Here is a 23,590-nt window from a genome sequence, read left to right on the forward strand (position 1 = left end):
TACATCATGCAGATTCCAAACATTGAAATACTTTGTATAGTTCAAGACTTACGGTCATGTGTAAATATCATAATGGCAGCTCCACTTTCCATCTTAAACATCTAAAAAAATGTTGGGGGAATGTCCGGCGGGCCACATTGAAAATCTTAATGGGCCTCAATTTGCCCAGGTCTGGTAACCAGTAAAGATGTGTTGATCTTCCTAGCATCTACCCACACTCTTCTCAGTACAAATACTTCATGTTTCATGTTAATGGAAACTCACACTGGTGTTTTCTAACCACAGCCCTCACAAGACAGCATTTCCTCCCCAACTGATGCTTGACTCTGGCGGCCAGACGAGGAGGACGCGCCCTCAGGGAAGAATTAATAACAGACAAGAGTTTGGGACACTGTCTCTGCGCTTTTGTCACATCGGTCACGACGCTCAAAGGTTGTTATTTTTTTCAAGGTTTTTGCTACAAAAGAAAGAAACAAAGACGATAAAAGGCTGTCAGGTGACGCGAGGGTAGCGTTGGAATGAATCCTTCACAGACGTGTTGATTAAAAGATTATTTGGGATCAATGCGTGATTACGAGTGCGAATGTGCAGAAGGGGAAAAGAAATGCAAGAGTCATCCCTTGGAGGACGCATTGAAGATAGACGCCAAGCAAGATGCTCAAATCGCTTGCACAGACTGCTTTGATTAATATTAATAAGAGGAGCTCTCTGCATTTCTCTCTCTGTCAACTGTCTTTATTCTTCTCACTTTCTCTCTTCCTCGTCTGAGTGGAATTCTTCTATTCCAGTTGTTTCCACAAACATAAAACATGCAAACCAACAAGGCATCCCATGCAATTAAAACAAAGACCACTTGTCTATTATACAGTCCCACTAGACCAGCAGTTGGCATGTTGAAAGAGCCATATTGGAGCAAAAATACAAAAAACTAATCTGTCTGGAGCTGCGAAAAATTAAAAGTAGTAGCAAAAGTAGCTATTATAGCCTACTATCAAAATGACTATGTGTCGCAGGCTGAAGCAAATCTTGGTTGACAGAAATGTTGAAATGTAATATTTATTCTACACATTTTTACAACATTGGAAAACATTAGTAATACAGAGGCTTCTAGAAGGGTGAGATAACTCCTGGAAATGACTGGCTTTTAATGGCCAACGGTATAGACGTGTGTGTCCAAGTTAAAGGAAACGGCAGGTTGTCTTCTTTTTGTTATGATCCGTTGCCCGGATCATGTTTTGTTCTCAGAATCAGAATAGATTGTATTGCCATTGTTTGAGAACGGGTTCACACACTAGGAATTTTACTTGGTGCAATCGTGCAACATAAAACACATATAATACAGAATACACAGAACAACAGCTATTATAGCCTACTATCAAAATGACTATGTGTCGCAGGCTGAAGCAAATCTTGGATGACAGAAATGTTGAAATGTAATATTTATTCTACACATTTTTACAACAATAGAAACCATTAGTAAATCACAGGCTACTCAGAAGGTGAGATAACTCCTGGAAATTACTGGCTTTTAATGGCCAAAGGTATAGATGTGTGTGCCCAAGTTAAAGGAAACGGCAGGCTGTCTTCTTTTTGCCCGGATCATGTTTTGTTCTATTAGTTTTATCTACCTCAGTTCTGTTTTCTGCACCCCTGCGTTTGTGTTTCAGTTGCCATGACTGCAGATTAGTTTTACCTGCCTCTGATTAGTGTTCGGGACGCTCACCTGCTCCTGGGCACTAATCAGAGAGAGCTATTTATTCCCGTTTCTTTCTGCTGTCAGTCTGGCTTCCTTTTTTGCATTGTGCAACAGTGACAACATTTTGTACTTGCTTCCATGCAAACCGTACGCTAAGTATTTTTCTATGACTTTGATTCCTGTCCCTGTGCTAAGCTTCGCCATAGCTCCCACGCTATCGGTATGCTTTTTGGGATGTTTGTATTTTGCATGATTTCATGGACAATAAATCATTGCCTCACCTGTGCGTCGTCTCCAGAGTTCCTGCTGCGTCTAGGGAGGACGCCCCCCCGCAGTAAAATGTGACCCAGTCGTCAACTTTTAATACATTTATTACAATCTTTGGCAAGCTAGGTAACGTTTGCTGTGGTCTGGAACAACATGGCACACGAACGACTCTCAGAAATGCAGCCAATATTACATACAGACAATGTGTCATGAGACATGCAAAACTAAATAATATACAAAGAGGTTAAAAGTAAAATAAATTAAATTAGCTCAAATATACCTACAAATGAGGCATAATGATGAAATATGTACATACAGCTAGCCTAAATCCAATCCGATCCACTTTATTTATTATAGCACATTTAAACAACAAAAATGTTTCCAAAGTGCTGCACAACAATATTAAAAATAATATTAGAAATAATATTAAAAACAATATTAAAAACATAGAACCAAAATAAAAACTATATAAAAAACTATTTTAAATATCCTGATTAGCACTCCAACAAGTCAATAACATCAACAAAGCTCACCTTTGTGCATTCACGCACAGCATAAAACTTTTGGTTGACAAAATGAGACAAAGAAGGAGTGGAAGATTTTACATGTAAAACAAACTGTTGCGTCACAGTCCACACTATGGGGAGTTCAAGAACTGCCGTAATTAGTAGGACAAAATTATGTTCACCAAATAGTGTCATCAGTGAAGCATACACACAAACATGTTCAATAGTGGTAGTTCGAACAATTGGGAAGGTTTGTGTCATGTTTGTCCTCAAACAAAAAAACATACTAAAACATATTGAATATTCCATATTCAATTTTTTTTTTAATGCTCCGGAGGGCCACTAGGGCGGCGCTAAAGAGCCGCGGGTTGCTGACCCCTGAACTAGACTTTCTGGAATGTCTTGTGGATGATACTGAAGTCATAATCAATGAGGATTGAGGGATTCTGATGAAACCAGATTCAACCAAACCAATTTGATATGGTCATGTAGTAGTGCCAAGTACAATACAACAGTATCTAATCGATCTACAGTATCTCACAAGCAGTGGCGGCTGCTTGTCTTGCAAAGAGGGGGAAGCTCATTTTCTGCTTACCGAGGCTCTCTGAGTGCTTTGAGACGGTGTAGGGCAGTGCCAGACCTACTCTATGTGGCGCCCAAGGCTGGGTTTTTACAAGGCGCCCTCCTCGATTGTCCATTGTACATATGCTTACAAACGAAATGCATTGTTGTCACCTCTGTCTTCAATTTGTAAATTAACACAACCGGTGCTACAGGGTGATCTGAAGAAACAACAACAATGATGCGAGTACGGACAAAAACAAAAATCTCACTGGGCTCTTTTGAGGTGGAGAGGACAGAAGGAGTGCTTGATATTTGTTGATGGAGCAACATTTGCATAGGGCAGACTGGACTTTAATATCTCACAGCTTTCATATAATAATGCTGAAATGTATCTATGAAAACCCTAATAGACGGACTGAAGGTGTAGTCTGCATCTTCAGTCCGTCTATTAGGGACTGAATAGGGTTTCAACAAATATGATGTAGTCTACATCTTCAGTCTGTAAAATATACCATATACAGTCCGGAAATATGCACAGTGCTTCACATTTGTCATGTCATGTTACACTGCTGTTTTCGGGGCCCAATCGGTGTCCTTCCGCTTGAACCAAATCCACTGGCTGCTTCTTTCAGCAGCCTCGGAGACTGCTCTGATGGTCCCCCACAGAGCCTGACCGTGGCTGCCAAGTTACCTCAGCAGTCTGATGGTAGACGACGCCACAAATCCTCTGCATCCCAATTCAACCGGATAGACTTTGGTGTTCCAGCCACGCTGCCTCGCTTCTTCAGCTAGCTCTGAGTAGCGCAGCTTCTTACGTTCATAGGCCTCCTCCACAGAGTTCTCCCATGGGACTGTGAGCTCTATGATGTAAGCCAGGGGTGCTCATTACGTCGATTGCGATCTACCGGTCGATCTCGGAGGGTGTGTCAGTCGATCACCAGCCAGGCATTAAAAAAATAGTCCTAAAAATGAGCGATCATAAATCTTCACTATGACGTCACTTTCGTCACTTGATTGACATTCACGGCACCGGAGGGTTTTCTGAGATGACGCTGGCTGCTGCCAGCTCATTGAAATTACCGACTGGAAGGCGAGAAACACTTTATTTCAACAGACTCTGGCGCCGTACCTGTCGTCAAAACTCCAAAGACCGACTGCACAGTTGCACAATAAAAGCTCTGCTTCATCCTGCCTGCGCTACCAAAATAAGAGTCTCAGAAAGCTGGCATGCACAAGCTAGCAAGCTACGGAGTTTGCCGACAATGTATTTCTTGTAAAGTGTATACAAAGGAGTACGGAAGCTGGACAAATAAGATGCCAAAAACCAACCACTTTCATGTGGTATTGGACAGAAAGGAGGACTTTATTTCTCCTCCATTCGAAAATGCGGACGTTATCATCACCACTGTCTGATTCCAATCAATGCAAGTCATCAGAATCAGGTAATACACCAACTTATATTCTTGTCTTCATGAAAGAAAGGAAATGGAATCTATATGTGTTAAACATGCTTGTATTATCTTTAACCACCTTTAAGTTGTTAACAATATTAACTATATGTGTTAAACATGCTTGTATTATCTTTAACCACCTTTAAGTTGTTAACAATATTAACTATATGTGTTAAACATGCTTGTTTTATCTTTAACCACCTTTAAGTTGTTAACAATATTAACTATTCGTGTTAAACATGCTTGTATTATTTTTAAGCACCTTTAACTTGTTAACAATATTAACTATATGTGTTAAACATGCTTGTATTATCATTAAACACCTTTAACTTGTTAACAATATTAACTATATGTATTAAACATGCTTGTATTATCATTAAACACCTTTAACTTGTTAACAATATTAACTATATGTGTTAAACATGCTTGCATTATCATTAAACACCTTTAACTTGTTAACAATATTAACTATATGTATTAAACATACTTGTATTATCTTTAAACACCTTTAATGTATTAACAATATTAACTATATGTGTTAAACATGCTTGCATTATCATTAAACACCTTTAACTTGTTAACAAAAACATATATTTCATAAATAAGTAAATATAAATTATATATATGAATGAGTTAGATCCCCACGACTTGATCAATTGAAAAGTAGCTCGCCTGCAGAAAAAGTGTGAGCACCCCTGATGTAAGCAGTCTTCACCGAAGGGGACCAGAGCACCAAGTCTGGCCTGAGGTTGGTAGAGGCAATCTCAGGTGGGAAAACTAGCTGTTTGCCGATGTCTGCCAGCATCTTCCAGTCGCGGGCCATGTGTAGGTGTCCTGCTTCTGGTTTGGTGAAAAGCTGTTTGGGTGTTTTCCCACCCTCTCGGATAAACATTGTTGTCTTCAAGGGATTGGATACTCTTGGTGGCAAGGAGTTGACGGCACTACGCATGCTCCCCAGGGCTGATGCCAAGCTCTTAAGGACCTGGTTGTGTCTGGTGTATCTCCCTGCGTGAGGCTCGTCTTGCATCCTGTCATGAGGTGTCTGAGGGTTGCTGGTGTTGGGCAGAGGGCACAGATTGGATCCTCGCCGTACCACTGATGGAGATTATTTGGTGATGGGAGCACATTATACAATGCTCTGATGATAAATATATACACAGTAAAGACATAGACAAACAGTTGTGAAATATCCCTGTACACGTGTTGGTAAAACATCTGTACCAATAATATGCTATATACAAACACTTCCATTATCATTTATGTCCCACATTTAGTTTTGTAAAAAACATTCATCAAAGTGTTAACTACTGGTGCAATATACTTTTCTAAAACATTGGTCTGAAAGTTTTTTTTTAAATGTGTGAGTTTGTTGCGTGGTTGGTCGTGTCAGTGTGCAACTGCAAACTATCAAGCTGGTGGCTATTTATTGCTAATTAGCAATAGCTAATTAGCAATAGCATTTTGATTTGAGCATTGAAAGGTACTCACTAGTAAAGCAGGACCAGAACCAAGGCAGCATCGGTCTGAAATCCTTCCTCATTTTGAGCTCACGCCATCGAGTAAAAGCCGGGCCAATGTTGATCCTTGACTGTCCTTTTGTTAAAAAGTTAAAGTTAAAGTACCCCATGATTGTCACACACACACTAGGTGTGGTGAAATGTGTCCTCTGCATTTGACCCATCCCCTTGTTTACCCCCTGGGAGGTGAGGGGAGCAGTGGGCAGCAGCGGTGCCGCACCCGGGAATCATTTTTGGTGATTGAACCCCCAATTCCAACCCTTGATGCTGAGTGCCAAGCAGGGAGGTAATGGCTCCCATTTTTATAGTCTTTGGTATGACTCGGCCGGGGATTGAACTCACAACCTTCCGATCTCAGGGCGGACACTCTAACCACTAGGCCACTAAGTAGGTCTGAGTAGGTTTGTCCGGCTAGCTTAGCTTTTCCTTTTTTTTTGTCTCCTCGGACAAAACGTATTGTTTTGTTTTTTTGTTTGTTTTGCAGCTTCTGCCATGATAGAATCAGAATCAGAATCAGAATCAGAATCATTTTATTGCCATTGTTTGAGAACGGGTTCACAAACTAGGAATTTTTCTTGGTGCAATCGTGCAACATAAAACACATATAACACAGATTTGGTAATAACAAGAGCTGTAACTGAGCTATCAGATCTTGTTATAGACTTAGAAGGAATTCAAAGGAGCTATTGTTAGGAGTTATTGTTCATGTGCCTGATGGCCGAGGGGAAAAAACTGTTCAGGTGGCGGGAGGTGTGGGTCTGGATGGACCGTAGTCTCCTGCCTGAGGGGAGAGGGGAGAGGGGAGAATAGTTTGTGTTCAGGGTGAGAAGAGTCAGCTGTGATCCGACCCACACGCCTCCTGGTCCTGGAGGAGAACAGTTCCTGGAGGGATGGGAGCTTTCAGCCAATCACCTTCTCAGCAGCACGTACCATGCGCTGCAGTCGATGCTTATCCTGGACTGTGGCGCCGGGGAACCACACGGTGATGGAGGAGGTCAGGATGGACTCGATGATGGCTGAGTAAAACTGCACCAGCATCTCGGTCGGCACCTTAAGTTTCCTCAGCTGCAGCAGGAAGTACATCCTCTGCTGGGCCTTCTTGATGAGGGAGCTGATGGTCAGCTCCCACTTGAGGTCCTGGGTGATGGTGGTGCCCAAGAAACGGAAGGAGTCCACAATGGAGACGGGGGTGGGAGAGTCAATCAGGGTGAGTGGGAGTGGTGGGGCTGTGACTTTCCTGAAGTCCATGATCATCTCCACTGTTTTCTGGGCGTTCAGCTCCAGGTTGTTGAGGCTACACCAGGACGCCAGCCGGTCCACCTCTCTCCTGTAGGCAGACTCATCGCCATCCGAGATGAGCCTGATGAGGGTAGTGTCATCCGCAAACTTGTGCAGTTTTACGGACTGGTGACTGGAGGTGCAGCAGTTTGTATACAGGGAGAAGAGCCAGGGGGAGAGTACACAGTCCTGAGGAGTACCAGTGTTCGTGGTTCGACCGTCCGAGACAATCTTCGCCAGCCGCACGTGCTGTCTTCGGTCTGTCAGGAAGTCATTGATCCAACTGAAGAGGGAGTCGGGCACGCTGAGCTGGTAGAGCTTGTCTCGTAGCAGTCCAGGGAGGATGGTGTTGAAGGCAGAGCTGAAGTCCACAAACAGGATCTTAGCGTAGGTTCCTGGGGAGTCCAGATGCTCCAGATAGCAGTAATTGCATATAGGCGTTTGCATCATTTGTAGTTTTTCTGTGTGGCAGGGTTCCTGCCACCCTCCCTAAAATTGCTTAGTGCCAGTGAAAGCGATACAGACCCTCTCAGGCCATGACAGAGGTGCCATTCAACTAGTTGTAAGTCGATGTATCATCCCGAAAGTTATGAAAATATTTTTTGAAGGTCAAAAAGTTACTTTGTGCTCCTTTATGAGTGTAGTTTATAAGCTTTTTTTGTGAAACCTGGACTGGTAAAAATAGCTGAATATTAAAAATAAACAATTTTTTCACCCAGTAGGTGCATTTTTGTTTATAGAATGTTTAAGTATTGTCATGTCCGTACAACCCTAGTACACGGTTTAATTCACCACACTGCCCAATCATGTCCTCACTTTGTCTTTTTCTGTGCAGAATCAATGACAATAACTTGTCTTTATCTGGTCTTGTATTTTGCTTTAAAAAAAGAGTGTTCATCTTCCTGTCAATACATTGCACTCCATTATAATAATCCAAGAGGTTCACAGGATTTTTGCCACACAAAGCAGAGAGCATCCTGCCTGAGCTCTAAACTCCATGCTGCCACCTCGTCACAAGCAAACACAGTTGTCTGACATGCTGTCGTCCAGCCACCCAGAGGGAATTGTGCCCTGAAAATCAAAAGACATTAACCAATTAGAGCTGATCAATAATTGCAGCCTGTGCGCGCACGCGCACGCACACACACACACACACACACACACACACACACACACACACACACACACACACACACACACACACACACACACACACACACACACACACACACACTGTGTACTTCTTACCTTCTTGAGACCTCCGAAAAATGCCTACCTCTTTAGGACCACCCTTTCTAGATATATAAAGAGTTGTATTTACAACATTAATAATTTATACATACTATGCAAATGTTGTGAAAAATTATTTGGAATTTCACAAGAAAAACGTCACAATTTCACAACAAACATTTTGACTATTATAATGAAAGTCGTCATTTTGCTCAACGCAAGTCAAAATTGTACAAGAAAAACTGAACATTTGTGCAATATTGTGATAAAAGTTGGAATTTAACTCAATAACAGTCGTAATTTTACAAGAAAAGCTAAACATTTTGGCAATTTTATGAAAATAATCATAATTTTGCTCGACAAAAGTCACAATTTTATAAGAAAACTTTAACATTTTGGCAATATCATAATAATAATAATAATTGGAATCCATTCTTAGCAAAATTGTGACAAAAGTCATAATTTTACTCAATAAATGTCACTATTTTACAAGAACGACAAAAAAATTGGTAATAGTGTGATAAAAGTCAGAATTTTGTATGACAAATGTCACCATTTTGCATTAAAAAGTAATAATTTTACATAATAAAAGTAATAATTTTATGATACAATTTTGAAATATTACAGAAACAGAAAGCATATGAGAAATTGTTCCCAATTTTATAAGAAAAAGTCGACACATTGTGAGAAAAAGTAAATAATATTAATTATTTACTTTAAGTTATTACAGTCTGTCTCTATATACATAGTGAAGTGAAGTAAATTCTATTTATATAGCGCTTTTCTCTAGTGACTCAAAGCGCTTTACATAGTGAAACCCAATATCTAAGTTACATTTAAACCTGTGTGGGTGGCACTGGGAGCAGGTGGGTAAAGTGTCTTGCCCAAGGACACAACGGCAGTGACTAGGATGGCGGAAGCGGGGATCGAACCTAGAACCCTCAAGTTGCTGGCACGGCCACTCTACCAACCAAGCTATACATATTTATTTTATTTTTGTAATACATTTTGGCCAAAGGGGGCGCATTTCAATTTCTTATACACACTTGTTATTCCATATGTTGGCCAGAGGGGGAGCACTTCAAATTTGTACACACACTTGTTATTTCATATGTTGACCAGAGGGGGAGCATTTTATAAAACCGACACGCAGTCAATTTGAAAAATCCCTCCTTTTTGGGACCACCCTCATTTTGATAGATTTCACCCCCAGGGGTGCAAATGAGATCTCTAATTTTCGTTTTTAGTAATGTGGTTAAGGCCGATGACAAAAGAGTACAGATGGCCCCTGTGCCGCACTTTGGGCAACATAGCTGTAGATGCTAACTGTTAATGGCCAATATCGTCTTAGTACCGTAGTCTATTTGTTTATCCTATGGTCACATATGGGATGCGGGTTGTCTTACGTCAGGACCGAAAGTCGTAAAATCAGCTGATCACCTGGCGGGTTTTTTCGGGGGATGACTAGGGAAGTCCTTTAGCTGCCGTCTTGTTTTATCATATATTGCTGCCTTTGCACCTGTCAATGTTTACTTTTGTATGCACATTAAATCAACACAAAATCCTGACTTTGGAGCAATGTTCACGGACTCTAGTATTTGGCTCTCTATTAGATGCAATGGTTTTCTGTATTGGGACCATGATTTATGTCCTAACTTGTTCATCGGTCTTCATATGGAAGATACTTTTCCTTGTTGATGTCTCAAGAAGGGTAGAAATACAACACACACACACACACACACACACACACACACACACACACACACACACACACACACTCACACACGCAACATGGGTAATGTGTGCCTCTGGCTCGTAACACCTCCACTCACAGCCAATGAAATGCTGGGAGAACTCTTGACATTTCCTCCACAGCAAAGTGTCTTCTCGCGCTGTCGCTAGGCAGACTAGACTCTGCGGTGGCGAATAAAAGGAGTGTTTTTTTGCAGGTGCCACACATAGCTGTAATCTGATGCAGATACGCCGTGGCATGACAGGCAACCTTTAATTCCCCATGGGAGGTGACGCTCTGGTCTCAGTCAGATTAGAGTAATGAGGCACTGCATGCATGACCATGTCCACAGGTAACAACGCCGTGTTCATCGACATGCATGTCAACACACACGTGACCGGAAAGGGAAAGAAGCGCTAAAGAAAGACAGCGGATATCCAACATATACTATATTGCCAAAAGTATTTGGCCACCTGCCTTGACTCACATATGAAGTTGAAGTGCCATCCCATTCCTGACCCATAGGGTTCAATATGACTTTTTGCAGCTTTTACAGCTTCAACTCTTCTGGGAAGGCTGTCCACAAGGTTGCGGAGTGTCTTTATAGCAATTTTCCACCATTCTTCCAAAAACGCATTGGTGAGGTCACAAACTGATGTTGGTGGAGAAGGCCTGGCTCTAAGTCTCCGTTCTGATTCATCCCAAAGGTGTTTATATCGGGTTCAGGTCAGGACTCTGTGCAGGCCAGTCAAGTTCATCCACACCGGACTCTGTCATCCATGACTTTCTGGACCTTGCTTTGTGTACTGGTGAACAGTCATGTTGGAAGAGGAAGGGGCCCGCTCCAAACTGTTCCCACAAGGTTGGGAGCATGGAATTGTCCAAAATATTTTGGTATCCTGGAGAATTCAAAGTTCCTTTTACTGGAACTAAGGGGTCAAGCCCAACTCCTGAAAAACAACCCCACACCATAATTTCACACTCGGCACAATGCAGTCCGAAATGTAGCGTTCTCCTGGCAACCTCCAAACCCAGACTGGTCCATCAGATTGCCCGATGGAAAAACGTGATTCATCAGTCCAGAGAAGGCGTCTCCACTGCTCTAGAGTCCAGTGGCGACGTGCTTTACACCACTCCATCCGACGCTTTGCATTGGACTTGGTGATGTATGGCTTAGATGCAGCTGCTCGGCCATGGAAACCCATTCCATGAAGCTCTCTGCATGCTGTACGTGGGCTAATTGGAAGGTCACATGAAGTTTGGAGCTCTGTAGCAACTGACTGTGCAGAAAGTCTTTGCACTTTGCGCTTTAGCATTCCCTGACCCCTCTCTGTCAGTTTACGTGGCCTACCACTTGGTGGCTGAGTTGCTGTTGTTCCCAAACTCTTCCATTTTCTTATAATAAAGCCGACAGTTGACTTTGGAATATTTAGGAGCGAGGAAATTTCACGACTGGATTTGTTGCACAGGTGGCATCCTATGAGAGTTTACGCTGGAAATCACTCGGCCCATTCTTTCACAAATGTTTGTAGAAACAGTCTCCATGCCTAAGTGCTTGATTTTATACACCTGTGATTAGGACACCTGGTTCTCATCATTTGGATGGGTGGCCAAATACTTTCGGCAATATAGTGTATTCCATCTCTTCAGCGGGCATCATAAGAGATTTAATTGCATTCCCACACCAGCACACCCATCACTCTCATCATAGGGCTGCCGACGACCGGGCGGATATAATGGGCCCGTCCTTACAAGTCTGGAAGAGCATGATGGGGATTACAATCATGACTACATCCGGCATCATTTTATTTTGTGAAATGATGTCAAATATTGACACTTGTCTCAATTGCAGGAGGATCAATAATGATTCAGCAGACATCCACCAGCCACTCATGCTGCCTCTCAGCTGTTTGATGCTGATTGTGATAGTGGACACTGGATTGTTTTTTAGGAGAAGGGCTTCTGCGGCTAAATTTGAGCATTTCCTCTTGTTTGAACTTTAATTGCTCACTTCTGCCCCCAGAGAAAATAGTTGCAAATAAATGTTGCAAGAAACACAGACTGAATGTCAATGAGTTCCAATGATCAGATGCATACTAGAAACTCTCAACCACTTTTGGGACGCTGGTCAACCTTGGATTTCTTCTAAGGAAATTATTTTTTAAACTTTTGTACAGGTATGGCTGTATGGATTTACATGTAGGAAATACGTGTAGAAATACTAAATCTAAATCTATCAACCAACTAGTGTTGTACAGTATACAATACTAGTGTATTATCGCGGTACTAATGAATTAAAAACAGTACTATACTCTGTTTGAAAAGTACTGGTTCGCCATATTTTTTTACCTGCAATACGCCGCGTCGTCGTCACATGGTGACATTGCTGGTTTTACAAACAGAGGAGCATGTTCAGCAGCGCGCACACACAGAGTACTTACAAGCAGACACAATGTGTAGACAGAAAAGGGAAAATGGACGCATTTTGGCGTAAAAAGTAAAGATAAAGGTGAAGTTATAACACTGAAACACCCTCAGGAAGAGGTGCTTTAAGACATGCCTAGCTAGCTAGCAGTGTTTTAGCTACTTCTAAATCCCTAATCCTCGCCTCCATGGCGACAAATAAAGTAAGTTTCTCACAAGTATCATTATCACTGCAGGATGAGGAATAGCTAAACATGCTTCACTACACACCGTAAGAGGATATGATAGCTCACTGACGTCAGTAAACAAATGCAATGGGTGGATCTACACCTGACATCCACTGTAATGATACCAAGTACAAGAGCGTATCTCGTCGATACTATTATGATTAAATCGATATTTTTTTTACCGTCACAAAATGTTTTTTCTTTTTTTCTTAAAATTCATATTATGTTTATAAACTCAGGAAATATGTCCCTGGACACATGAGAACTCAAATTATAATCAATGTATGATCCTGTAACTACTTGGTATCGGGTCGATACCTAAATGTGTGGTATCATCCAAAACTAATGTCAAGTATCAAAGAAGAGAAGAATAAGTGATTATTACATTTTAACAGAAGTTTAGATAGAACATGTTAAAACAGAAAATAAGCATATATATCAACAGTAAATGAACAAGTAGATTAATAATCAATTTTTACAGCTTGTCCTTTACAATTTTGGCAAAATAATAGGTAGATAAATGACACAATATGTTACTGCATATGTCAGCAGACTAATTAGAAGTCTTTGTTTGTTTACTTACTACTAAAAGAAAAGTTAAGTATGTTCACTATTTTATTTAAGGACAAAATAGTTATTTGATTGCAATAATAAACATATGTTTAATGTATCTTAAATTTTTTTGTTAAAATAAAGTCAATAATGCATTTTTTACATGTTATATAGACCACAAGGAAGTGTTTTCATTTAGAAAAATAAATAAATAAAAAGGACTCCTTTAATGCGCCATCTAATCCGGTGTGCCTTATATATGAAAAATATTGAAAATAGACCATTCATCGGTAGTGCGCCTTATAATCCGATGCCCCCTATTGTCCGGAAAATAGGGTAATTCTGCTTGGCCTATGATTTGAAATGTTGCCCCATGTGCGATTGAGTTTGACACCCCTCCTGTAAATAGTATGTGTTGTGGTCAAGAGCGAAGCTGAGGGCACAATAAGGTCAACCCTAAAACCACTTCTGTATTTTAGGTCAAGGTTCGTTACTTATTCCCATTATCGGAATCATCTTCCCATCTTTATGCCAACAGGGTCGGTGTTCTCGGGATAACTGCAAGTATCTGCACCCCCCTCCACACCTGAAGACCCAGCTGGAGATCAACGGAAGGAACAACCTCATCCAGCAGAAGAACATGGCCATGCTGGCCCAACAGATGCAGATCGCAAACGCCATGATGCCTGGCACCCAGCTGCAGCCAGTGGTAAGATGACACATGTCCATGCACATACTGTGTAGGGTTGTACGGTAGTATAATACCGCGATACTAATGAATCATATTCCGTACTATACAGACTCTGAAAAGGACCGGTCCCGCACCCCAAACCCATCCCTGTCGTCGTCACGTCGTGTCATTGCTGGTTTTACGCGCATATGAGCATGCTCGGCAGCGCGCGCACACAGAGTACTTACAAGCAGACACAGTGTGTAGACAGAAAAGTGAGAATGGACGCATTTTGGTGTAAAAAGTAAAGATAAAGGTGAAGTTATAACACTGAAACACCCTCAGGAAGAGGTGCTTTAAAAAAGGGCTAGCTAGCTAGCAGCTAACATCCATCCGCAATCTGCAGTGTTTTAGCTACTTCTAAATCACTAATCCTCGCCTCCATGGCGACGAATAAAGTAAGTTTCTTACAAGTAGTATTATCACTGCAGGACGAGGAATAGCTAAACATGCTTCACTACACACCGTAGCTCACCGGCGTCACAATGTAAACAAATGCCATGGGTGGATCCCCACCTAACATCCACTGTAATTATACCAAGTACAATAGCATATCTCGTCGATGCTACTATGATTACATCAATATTTTTTGGCATCACAACATCTTACATTTTAAAAAAATTCATATTATGTTTATAAAGTCAGTAAATACGTCCCTGGACACATGAGGACTTTGAATATGACCAATGTATGATCCTTTAACTACTTGGTATCGGATCGATACCTAAATGTGTGGTATCATCCAAAACTAATGTAACGTATCAAAGAAGAGAATAATAAGTGATTATTACATTTTAACAGAAGTGTAGACAGAATATGTTAAAAAAGAAAGTAAGTAGATATTAACAGTAAATGAACAAGTAGATTAATAATACATTTTTACAGTTTGTCCCTCATAATGTGTACAAAATAATTGGTAGATAAATGACACAGTATGTTATTGCATACGTCAGCAGACTAATTAGGAGTCTTTGTTTGTTTACTTACTACTAAAAGACAAGTTGTCTAGTATGTTCACTATTTTATTTATGGACTAAACTGCAATAATAAACAAATGTTTCATGTACCCTAAGATTTTTTGTTAAAATAAAGCCAATAATGACATTTTTTGGGTCCCCTTTATGTAGAAAAAGTACAGAAAATTATCGACATGATTTTGGTACCGGTACCAAGATATTGGTATGGGGACAACGCTACATGAACAGTACTGTACTTTCTTCCACTTTCATTGCCTAGTACCGGTAATGGCCAGGTTTCCCCAACTCTTTTGGGACTGAATGTTCTCATTAAAAGTTTTCAGCTCTTTCCCGTTGCCGTTTAATATTTTGGCTCCAGACAGCCCTTTTAATCATACCCCACCTGGACACGCCCACAATCGATCCCGGCGTGCACACGCATGCGGTAAATCATACCTGGACTCGCTTTTGTGATGACATTGCGGGTGATAAAGGGTCCATGAGACCATGAGAACTGTCAGACTGTCTGAGCGCAGAGTAAATTTGTCTAACACTATTTAAAACGGGTTGCACACACACACACACACACACACACACACACACACACACACACACACACACACACACACACACACACACACACACACACACTTAGCACATGGCTTATCACCCACTTGGTGTGGAGAGCCCCTTGGAGAGGAACAGAGCAAAGCATGAAAGGGTTTAAAGAGGCCATAGATCTCAGTGGGACTGCAAAGCCTTTCCTTTCTGTTTGTGTCATGGGGAGAGACAGAGGTGGCTAGACGGAGAAGGACCCGACAGAAGAGGAAAAAGAAGGAGAGAGGCAGAGAGAGATAAATGGAAAGGCAGGTAAAGTGAAAGCCATTGAATGACAAGTGTGAGGTGAGACGGCGGCACTACAAAGTCAAACAAACGCTTACCTGTGTTGTTTACAAAAGAGGGCAAAAGGTAAAACCAACAATGGGCCCCATTCAGCAACCGTTCTTTTTTTTTTTTTTTTTTTTTTGGTCTTGTCCAGCTTCTCAGGCAAATCATACTTTTGATGTAGAGGGTAGATGCCCATATCGGCTGTACAGATTTACTTTACAAAAGACAAGCGTGGGATACTTCTCTTGTTGCCTTATTTGTATTTGACTTTATTCAATGTATTTATATTATCATTTGGTGCAGCCGGGCCGGAGCAGGAGGGGATAGAAAGAGGAAAAAAAAGGTAGACCGAGGGGGAAATTGTGTGGACAAGAGTGGGGATTAGACAGAGGGAGACAAAAACAACAACAGCAAACACAACAACAACAACAACAACAACAACAACAACAACAACAATAGAGCAACATCAGCAAATAGGATATGTACAAATATGGTGGTAAAAGTGATAGCAAAGAAGCAGTTAGCGAAATAAATAATAATAAAGAAATGACAATGAGCATTATTACACTACAGAAATACAAATACCAATAGAAATATCACTATTGATAATGAATATTAACAATATTATTATGATGTATTATTATCAACAATACAGTTGTTCAAATGCAACAATACATATACGTAATGATAACTACAGATACAAAAGAATGCAGAAAAATGGAGGGGAAGAAATAGAAGCCAACTATATTAACCTTGTAGATTGTTATAGTAACAATATAAATAGTACTATTGATAATGAATAATACCAATACTTTACCTCTATTATCAACAATATAGTTGTTCAAATGCAACAATACAGATACGTAATGATAACTAGAGATACGAAAGACTGCAGAAAAATGGAGGGGAAGAAAGAGCCAGCTATATTAACCTTGTAGATTGTTATAGTAACAATATAAATAGTACTATTGATAATGTATAATACCAATAAGTTACCTCTATTATCAACAATACAGTTGTTCAAAGGCAACAATACATATACGTAATGATAACTAGAGATACAAAAGAATGCAGAAAAATGGAGGGGAATAAAGAGAAGCAACCTATGTTAACCTTGTAGATTGTTATAGTAGGATATAGGTTAAGCTTTGTCAGTGTGCCATGTGTTATCCAGTTTACCCTAGGGCAACAACGTTAATTTATGTTTGATTAAAAGTGATTATGTGCATGAGTGTATGTATGTATATGTACTTGTATATGTACAGTATGTGTATATGTATGTTTGTACAGTGAAATGTATATGTACAGTATGTATATATGTATGTTTGTACAGTGAATGTATATGTACAGTTTGTCTATATGTAGGTTTGTACAGTGAATGTATATGTACAATATGTGTATATGTATGTTTGTACAGTGAATGTATATGTACAGTATGTGCATATGTATGTACTGTATGTACAGTGAATGGAAATGTACATGTATATGTATGTGTATGTTTGTACAGTGAATGTATTTGTACATGTATGTTTGTACAAGCAACCGTTCTTAAGAACTAATTTTGTTCTTAGGCCCACTTACCAAGTTTTTAAGGAGATTTTTGTATTCACCAATGTTTTCTTAGCTGGGATTTATTCGTATAGTAAGAACAAAATCTACCAGTGCTCAAGAGCACTCTTAGGGTGGCCTATTTGTTCTTAAGTGTAACAAGTTCCCTTACTTCTATTGTCTAATGTTCATAGATAGATAGATAGATAGATAGATATATATAGACAAGACAGACAGACATATAGCAAAATGAGCAATATATAGACATTTCAAAATGCGCACACACACACACACACACACACACACACACACACACACACACACACACACACACACACACACACACACACACACACACTCTTGCTGCTACTGCAAGATGCTGCAGATGGTGCCCTGGGGAGGGAGCGCATATTTCACGACCATGTTTTGCCCGAAGTGACAAATATTTATTTGACGGCTTTAGGCTACCTCAGCAGTCCCCCCTTTCTTAAACTTACATTTTGACATTATGTATTTCCCCCCGCGGGATAATACAAATTTCTCTTCTGTAATCTGCTTGTGTTTTCTCCATGTGTCCAATGTTTGGCTTGTCCACTGGAATTGTGCCCTTATATGGGGAATTAAGGGCATTTACCTATGCAAATTACGGAATTAAGGGCGTTTACATATGCATATTGGGCGGCATGGCGTAGTGGGTAGAGCGGCCGTGCCAGAAACCTGAGGGTTGCAGGTTCGCTCCCCGCCTCATGACATCCAAATCGCTGCCGTTGTGTCCTTGGGCAGGACACTTTACTTTTGCCCCCGGTGTCGCTCACACTGGTGAATGAATGGTAGGTGGTGGTCGGAGGGGCAGTAGGCACAAACTGGCAGCCTTGCTTCCGTCAGTCTACCCCAGGGCAGCTGTGGTTACAAATGTAGCTTACCACCACCAGGTGTGAATGAATGATGGGTTCCCACTTCTCTGTGAGCGCTTTGAGTATCTAACAATAGAAAAGCGCGATATAAAATGTAATCCATTATTATTATTATTATTATATTGGGGAAATAAGGGCGTGTTTGTATGCAAATTATGATAACCATTTGGCATTCAGCAACTTAAGAACAGCAGGTGGGAACAATTTGGGCGTTTAAGAACACGTCATGAATTTTAATGGACTCCTCTTGGGAATTCACTTAGGAAGAAAGATAAGAGGAAAATATTAGGAACTTATTGCTGGCCCAATGTTTTTTCCCAAACATAACCTCCTCTTTTGCGGTGTTATTGATTGATTGATTTAAACTTTTATTAGTAGATTGCACAGTTCAGTACATATTCCGTACAATTGACCACTTAATGGTAACACCCGAATAAGTTTTTCAACTTGTTTAAGTCGGGGTCCACGTTCATCAATTCATGGTAGACGCGTTATCTTTTTCACCTTCCATTCTTTTAGTTTCAAGCCACATTTTTGTATCATTCTCATGCACGCACCATAGCCACTGACATACTGATTCTGTAGTGACCCCTCATTTCATTCACTTAGAGGTTTATTTGCTTACTGACTCAGAGACTAACTCACTAGTTCACTCACTGTGTTTATTTACTTACCCATGGACTCACTGAGTCACTCACTCTCATTTACTCGTTCACTCAGCTACCTATCCACTCACTCGCTTACACACATTTTTACCAGTGGCGGGCCGTGCGTTTCCCACCTACAAGGTTCGTACACCTTTTCCATGGTCAATTTCGAGCACTTTTTAAGGACTTTCAAGATCAATTTTCCAGTTTTTCCAGTACCCTTCAAAAGGCGAAAATCAGTGTGAATCAATCTATAGCCTTGTTGTTTGAGGTCACCAAATGTTGTCTGTAGGAAAAATAGGGAACATCTGCTAAAAGCTAAGCCTAACATTGAAGCAGCGTTATCATTAACTGAATGGAGCATAGAAAATGAAGCAGTGTGACTATTCAATATCATTGGTGTTTGCAAACGTGTCTCCATTTGTGGTTTTTTTCAAATTTCGAACAATGTGATATAAATACACGCACCCTCAAAATGTCAATTTCACTCATTTATTAACAAAACTGTTATAATAATAATAGATTTTATTTCTAAAAAGCACTTTACATTGAGCAAACAACCTCAAAGTGCTACAGTGTATTAAAAAATTAAAAAAAAGATAATAAAAAAAAATACAAATAAAAACTAGAACTACCACGCATATATCTAAAAATGGTTTTTTTTAAAAAAGAAGGGTTTTTAAGCCTGTTTTAAAAGCATCCACAGTCTGTGGTGCCCTCAGCTAGTCAGGGAGAGCGTTCTACAGACTGGGAGCGGTGGAGCAGAAAGCCCGGTCTCCCATTGTTCCTAGCTTTGTCCTCAGAGTTTGGAGGAGGTTAGTCTGTCCGGAGCGGAGGTGTCGTGTGGAGGATTTGGGGGTGAGCGGTTCTTTGAGGTAGAGGGGGGCATTTTCATAGAGGCACTGGTTCCACATTAATATCAGGATAATAGATTAAAGGAAAATATTGTGTTAGTTTCACAACCCCTCAGTCACCTTTCATGAAGCATATCTAACCTTAGAACTGTGGCTATGATAACAAATGAACAAAAAGACAAAAGTTAACTTTTTTTGCTTTCACTGAGGAAGCCAGACAAGTTAAGTAGACAACGAAAATAACAGAGCAATAAATGTATACAACCATGTTGTGTAAAAACTACAAAAATAACTAATAGCTCTAAGTTGTGAAAAAGGTTACAAATGATACATTATGTGACCTTCACAGTACAAACAAGTTCAATAATGTAAGCATTTTATGCAAATGACCAAAACGACAAAATGGAACTTGCTTGCTTTAACTGAGGTAGTCAGACAAGTTAAGTAGACAACCAAAATAATGGGGCAAAAAATACATCCAACCATGTTGGATTTCCTTTTTGCATACTTTGCAGCAGGCTACACCTGGATTTGGTCCCCGTTTTATCCAAAGTTTGTATTTGTCATTTTCCATCCAATGTTCATTAAAATGACAACCTCCCACTACCGAGCCGTATATAAGGCTCTGGCATGAAAACCACCTAATGTAAGGGCTCGTGCAAAGCCAAGAGATCAAGTGTGTAGCTTTCATTTTTAAGGAAACATATTTAATTTGTTTCCATTTCATAATTAGCCAATTGAGTCAGACTGCCGAGAAATATGATGAACATTTCCAAGCATTTACAAGCACTTCACCCAAAATTCAAGCATTTTTCAAACCTTGAAAACACAACATTAAAATCCAAGCATTTTCAAGGTTTTTAAGCACCCATACGAACCATGCACCTGGGCCTTCAGTGATGTCCGACTTCAATGATTACCTCCCAAATTACCATCATTTATATCACCACAAGACCATTGCTGAAGAAATACTATACAGAAACACATTTATGCACTACGGCGAATTGAAGCACATCAACAGTGTACAAAACGGGTTATTTTCTGGCGCATTTAAAAATCAATAAGCCCGCATCAGCAATTAAAACATATCTTATGTGGTACTGTCAACATTGAAATCGCAAAAAGCATATTAAATGTGTAAAAATAAAGAAATAAAATATTTGAATTGACAATCTGTAGCACCCATTCGAGCTTCCGGGGTTGGCCGACATGGTCTCACGAGATGTAGTTTATCTTTAAATATCCGTCTTGAAAATGGCCTTGCAAATATTTGTGTTGTCTTGTTTAATCATAAAAGATGCAGACGAGGCGTGTTGGCTGACTTCTTCAATTGTACTCCACAGCGTGCTCATCAAAAACATACTGCGCATGCTCTTCACTACTGTGGCATGCTGGGAAATGGAGGTCTTTTGTTACCTAGCTCATAACATCACTAGCTAGAAGGCCTTACTGACAACAACTCCTGATCTGATTGGCTAAGACAATTATCTATCAACTGTATGTGGCCGTTCACTTACAGTGCACAGACATTGTTGATTCTGAAGGCAGATTTGGTACAGCATGGCAACATAAGCTAGCCGAATTCTGATTGGATAAAAACTTTTAAAAACAACAGCACTGGAAAGAGCATAATATGGCATGAAGAGAATATGAATACTTTTAGAGATTTAGGGAAAGTAAATAAAAAAATATTTGTATCTTTAATTATGACGATGATTTCTGGTTATGTGAGGCTTTGCTAGCCCTGACGGCACACCACTGATTTTTACTGACTTTTTTTCTCATTTACCCACCTGCTCATTCATTTGTTCACTCTATTACGCAGGCCGTCAGTGAGTTTGAATTCACTCGCTGACTCTTATCAGTCATTGACTCATTCATCCTCATTTTCTTGCTACCTGACTAACTTACTCACTCACTTACTTGCTAACTCAGGTACTCGCTTGCACTGTTACTTACTCATTATCTATCTCACCTGTTTATTCTGTCTCACTAGTTGTCTTATTCAATCCCTTATCTATTCACTAATTTACTTATTGGCTCATTCACTGGTTCGTTTAATTACTCACTCTTTCCCGCATGAATTCATTCATTCTGAATCACTCGTTTGCTTGATCCCTCCCTCACTCAATTCCATAACTCACTCACTTACTCCATGACTCTCTCATTTTCTTAATGACTCAATCATTCATCTATTCGCCCATACTCTGCTCAATTATCAAACTTACTTGTTCACTAATTTGTCACAAAACTTTCTTAGTTAACATTTTCACCCTCATACATTCACCCGCTCATTCTGACACACTCGTGATTTGCTCATTTCCTGACACACTCAATTGCAACTACCGGTAGTTGTTTATTAATGTGTTGGTTTAATCAGATATTCATTTACACTGTTACTAACTTACCGATTCATCACTCAGGGGCTCACACGTTGTCACTTGCTCACCCAGCGACTCAGTGGCTTTTTTCATCCACGAAAACTCGTTGACGGAATCACTCTCTCACTGGTTTCTTCACGGACGCAGTCACTAATTCACTGACAACTGCGTTAACGTCTCTATTTAGTCACTAGCGTCTCATGTATTCATTTAAACACTATTCACTTAGACGGGTGGTCGCAACCCGCAGCTCTTTAGCGCTACCCTGGAGCATTTTCAAAAATGTGTAAAAATTGAAAAATATATATTCTTTTGTTTTAATATGGTTTCTGTAGGAGGGGCAGTCATGACACAAATCGTCCTAATTATTATAAATTCCACTCTTTATATTAAACATACTTCACTGATGAGAGTATTTGGCGAGCGTCGTTTTGTCCTACTAATTTTGGCGGACATAGAACGCACCGTAGTTTGTTTACATGTACAACTTTCTCCGACGCTGCCACAGAAAGACGTGTTTCATGCCACACCTTCTTTGTCTCATTTTGTCCACCAAACTTTTTATGCTGTGCGTGAATGCACAAAGGTGAACTTTGTTGATGTTATTGACTTGTCTATTATTCTAAAACAGTAATTTCCAGGAGTTACTACTCAGTGGCCTAGTGGTTAGAGTGTCCGCCCTGAGATGGGTAGGTTGTGAGTTCAAACCCCGGCCGAGTCATACCAAAGACTATAAAAATGGGAGCCATTACCTCCCTGCCTAGCACTCAGCATCAAGGGTTGGAATTGGGGGTTAAATCACCAAAAATGATTCCCGGGAGCGGCACTGCTGCTGCCCACTGCTCTCCTCACTTCCCAGGGGGTGATCAAGGGTGATGGGTCAAATGCAGAGGACAAATTTCACCACACCTAGTGTGTGTGTGACAATCATTGGTACTTTAACTTTAACGTATCTCACCCTCTGAGAAGCCTCCATTTTACCAATGTTTTCCAATGTTGTAAAAATGTGTGGAATAAATATTAAATTTCAACAATATGTGTTGCCTTCATTATAAGACTAATATAAGGCTTTTAATTTTTTGCGGCTCCAGACAGATTTTTTTGTTGTTTTTTTGGTCCAATGTGGCTCTTTCAACATTGTGGGTTGCCGACCCCTGACTTAGATACTAATACACAAAATACACTCATAATAGGAAAATAAGTCATAACATAGGTGTTGTAAAGTGCA

At 40.3% G+C, this 23,590-nt stretch overlaps 1 protein-coding gene across 3 annotated transcripts in view; it reads left to right on the plus strand.

The window, feature by feature from the left end:
• Window positions 1-23,590, plus strand: part of LOC133614824 (muscleblind-like protein 1) — a 209,964-nt gene that overhangs the window by 125,194 nt on the left and 61,180 nt on the right. For all 3 annotated transcript variants that reach the window (XM_061973102.1, XM_061973101.1, XM_061973103.1), the window contains exon 3: window positions 13,983-14,153. In XM_061973102.1, coding sequence (XP_061829086.1) covers window positions 13,983-14,153 — 171 coding nt within the window. The remainder of the gene's footprint in view (window positions 1-13,982; window positions 14,154-23,590) is intronic.

The sequence above is a fragment of the Nerophis lumbriciformis genome, linkage group LG17, assembly GCF_033978685.3.
Source record: "Nerophis lumbriciformis linkage group LG17, RoL_Nlum_v2.1, whole genome shotgun sequence".
NCBI classification, from domain to species: Eukaryota; Metazoa; Chordata; class Actinopteri; order Syngnathiformes; family Syngnathidae; genus Nerophis; species Nerophis lumbriciformis.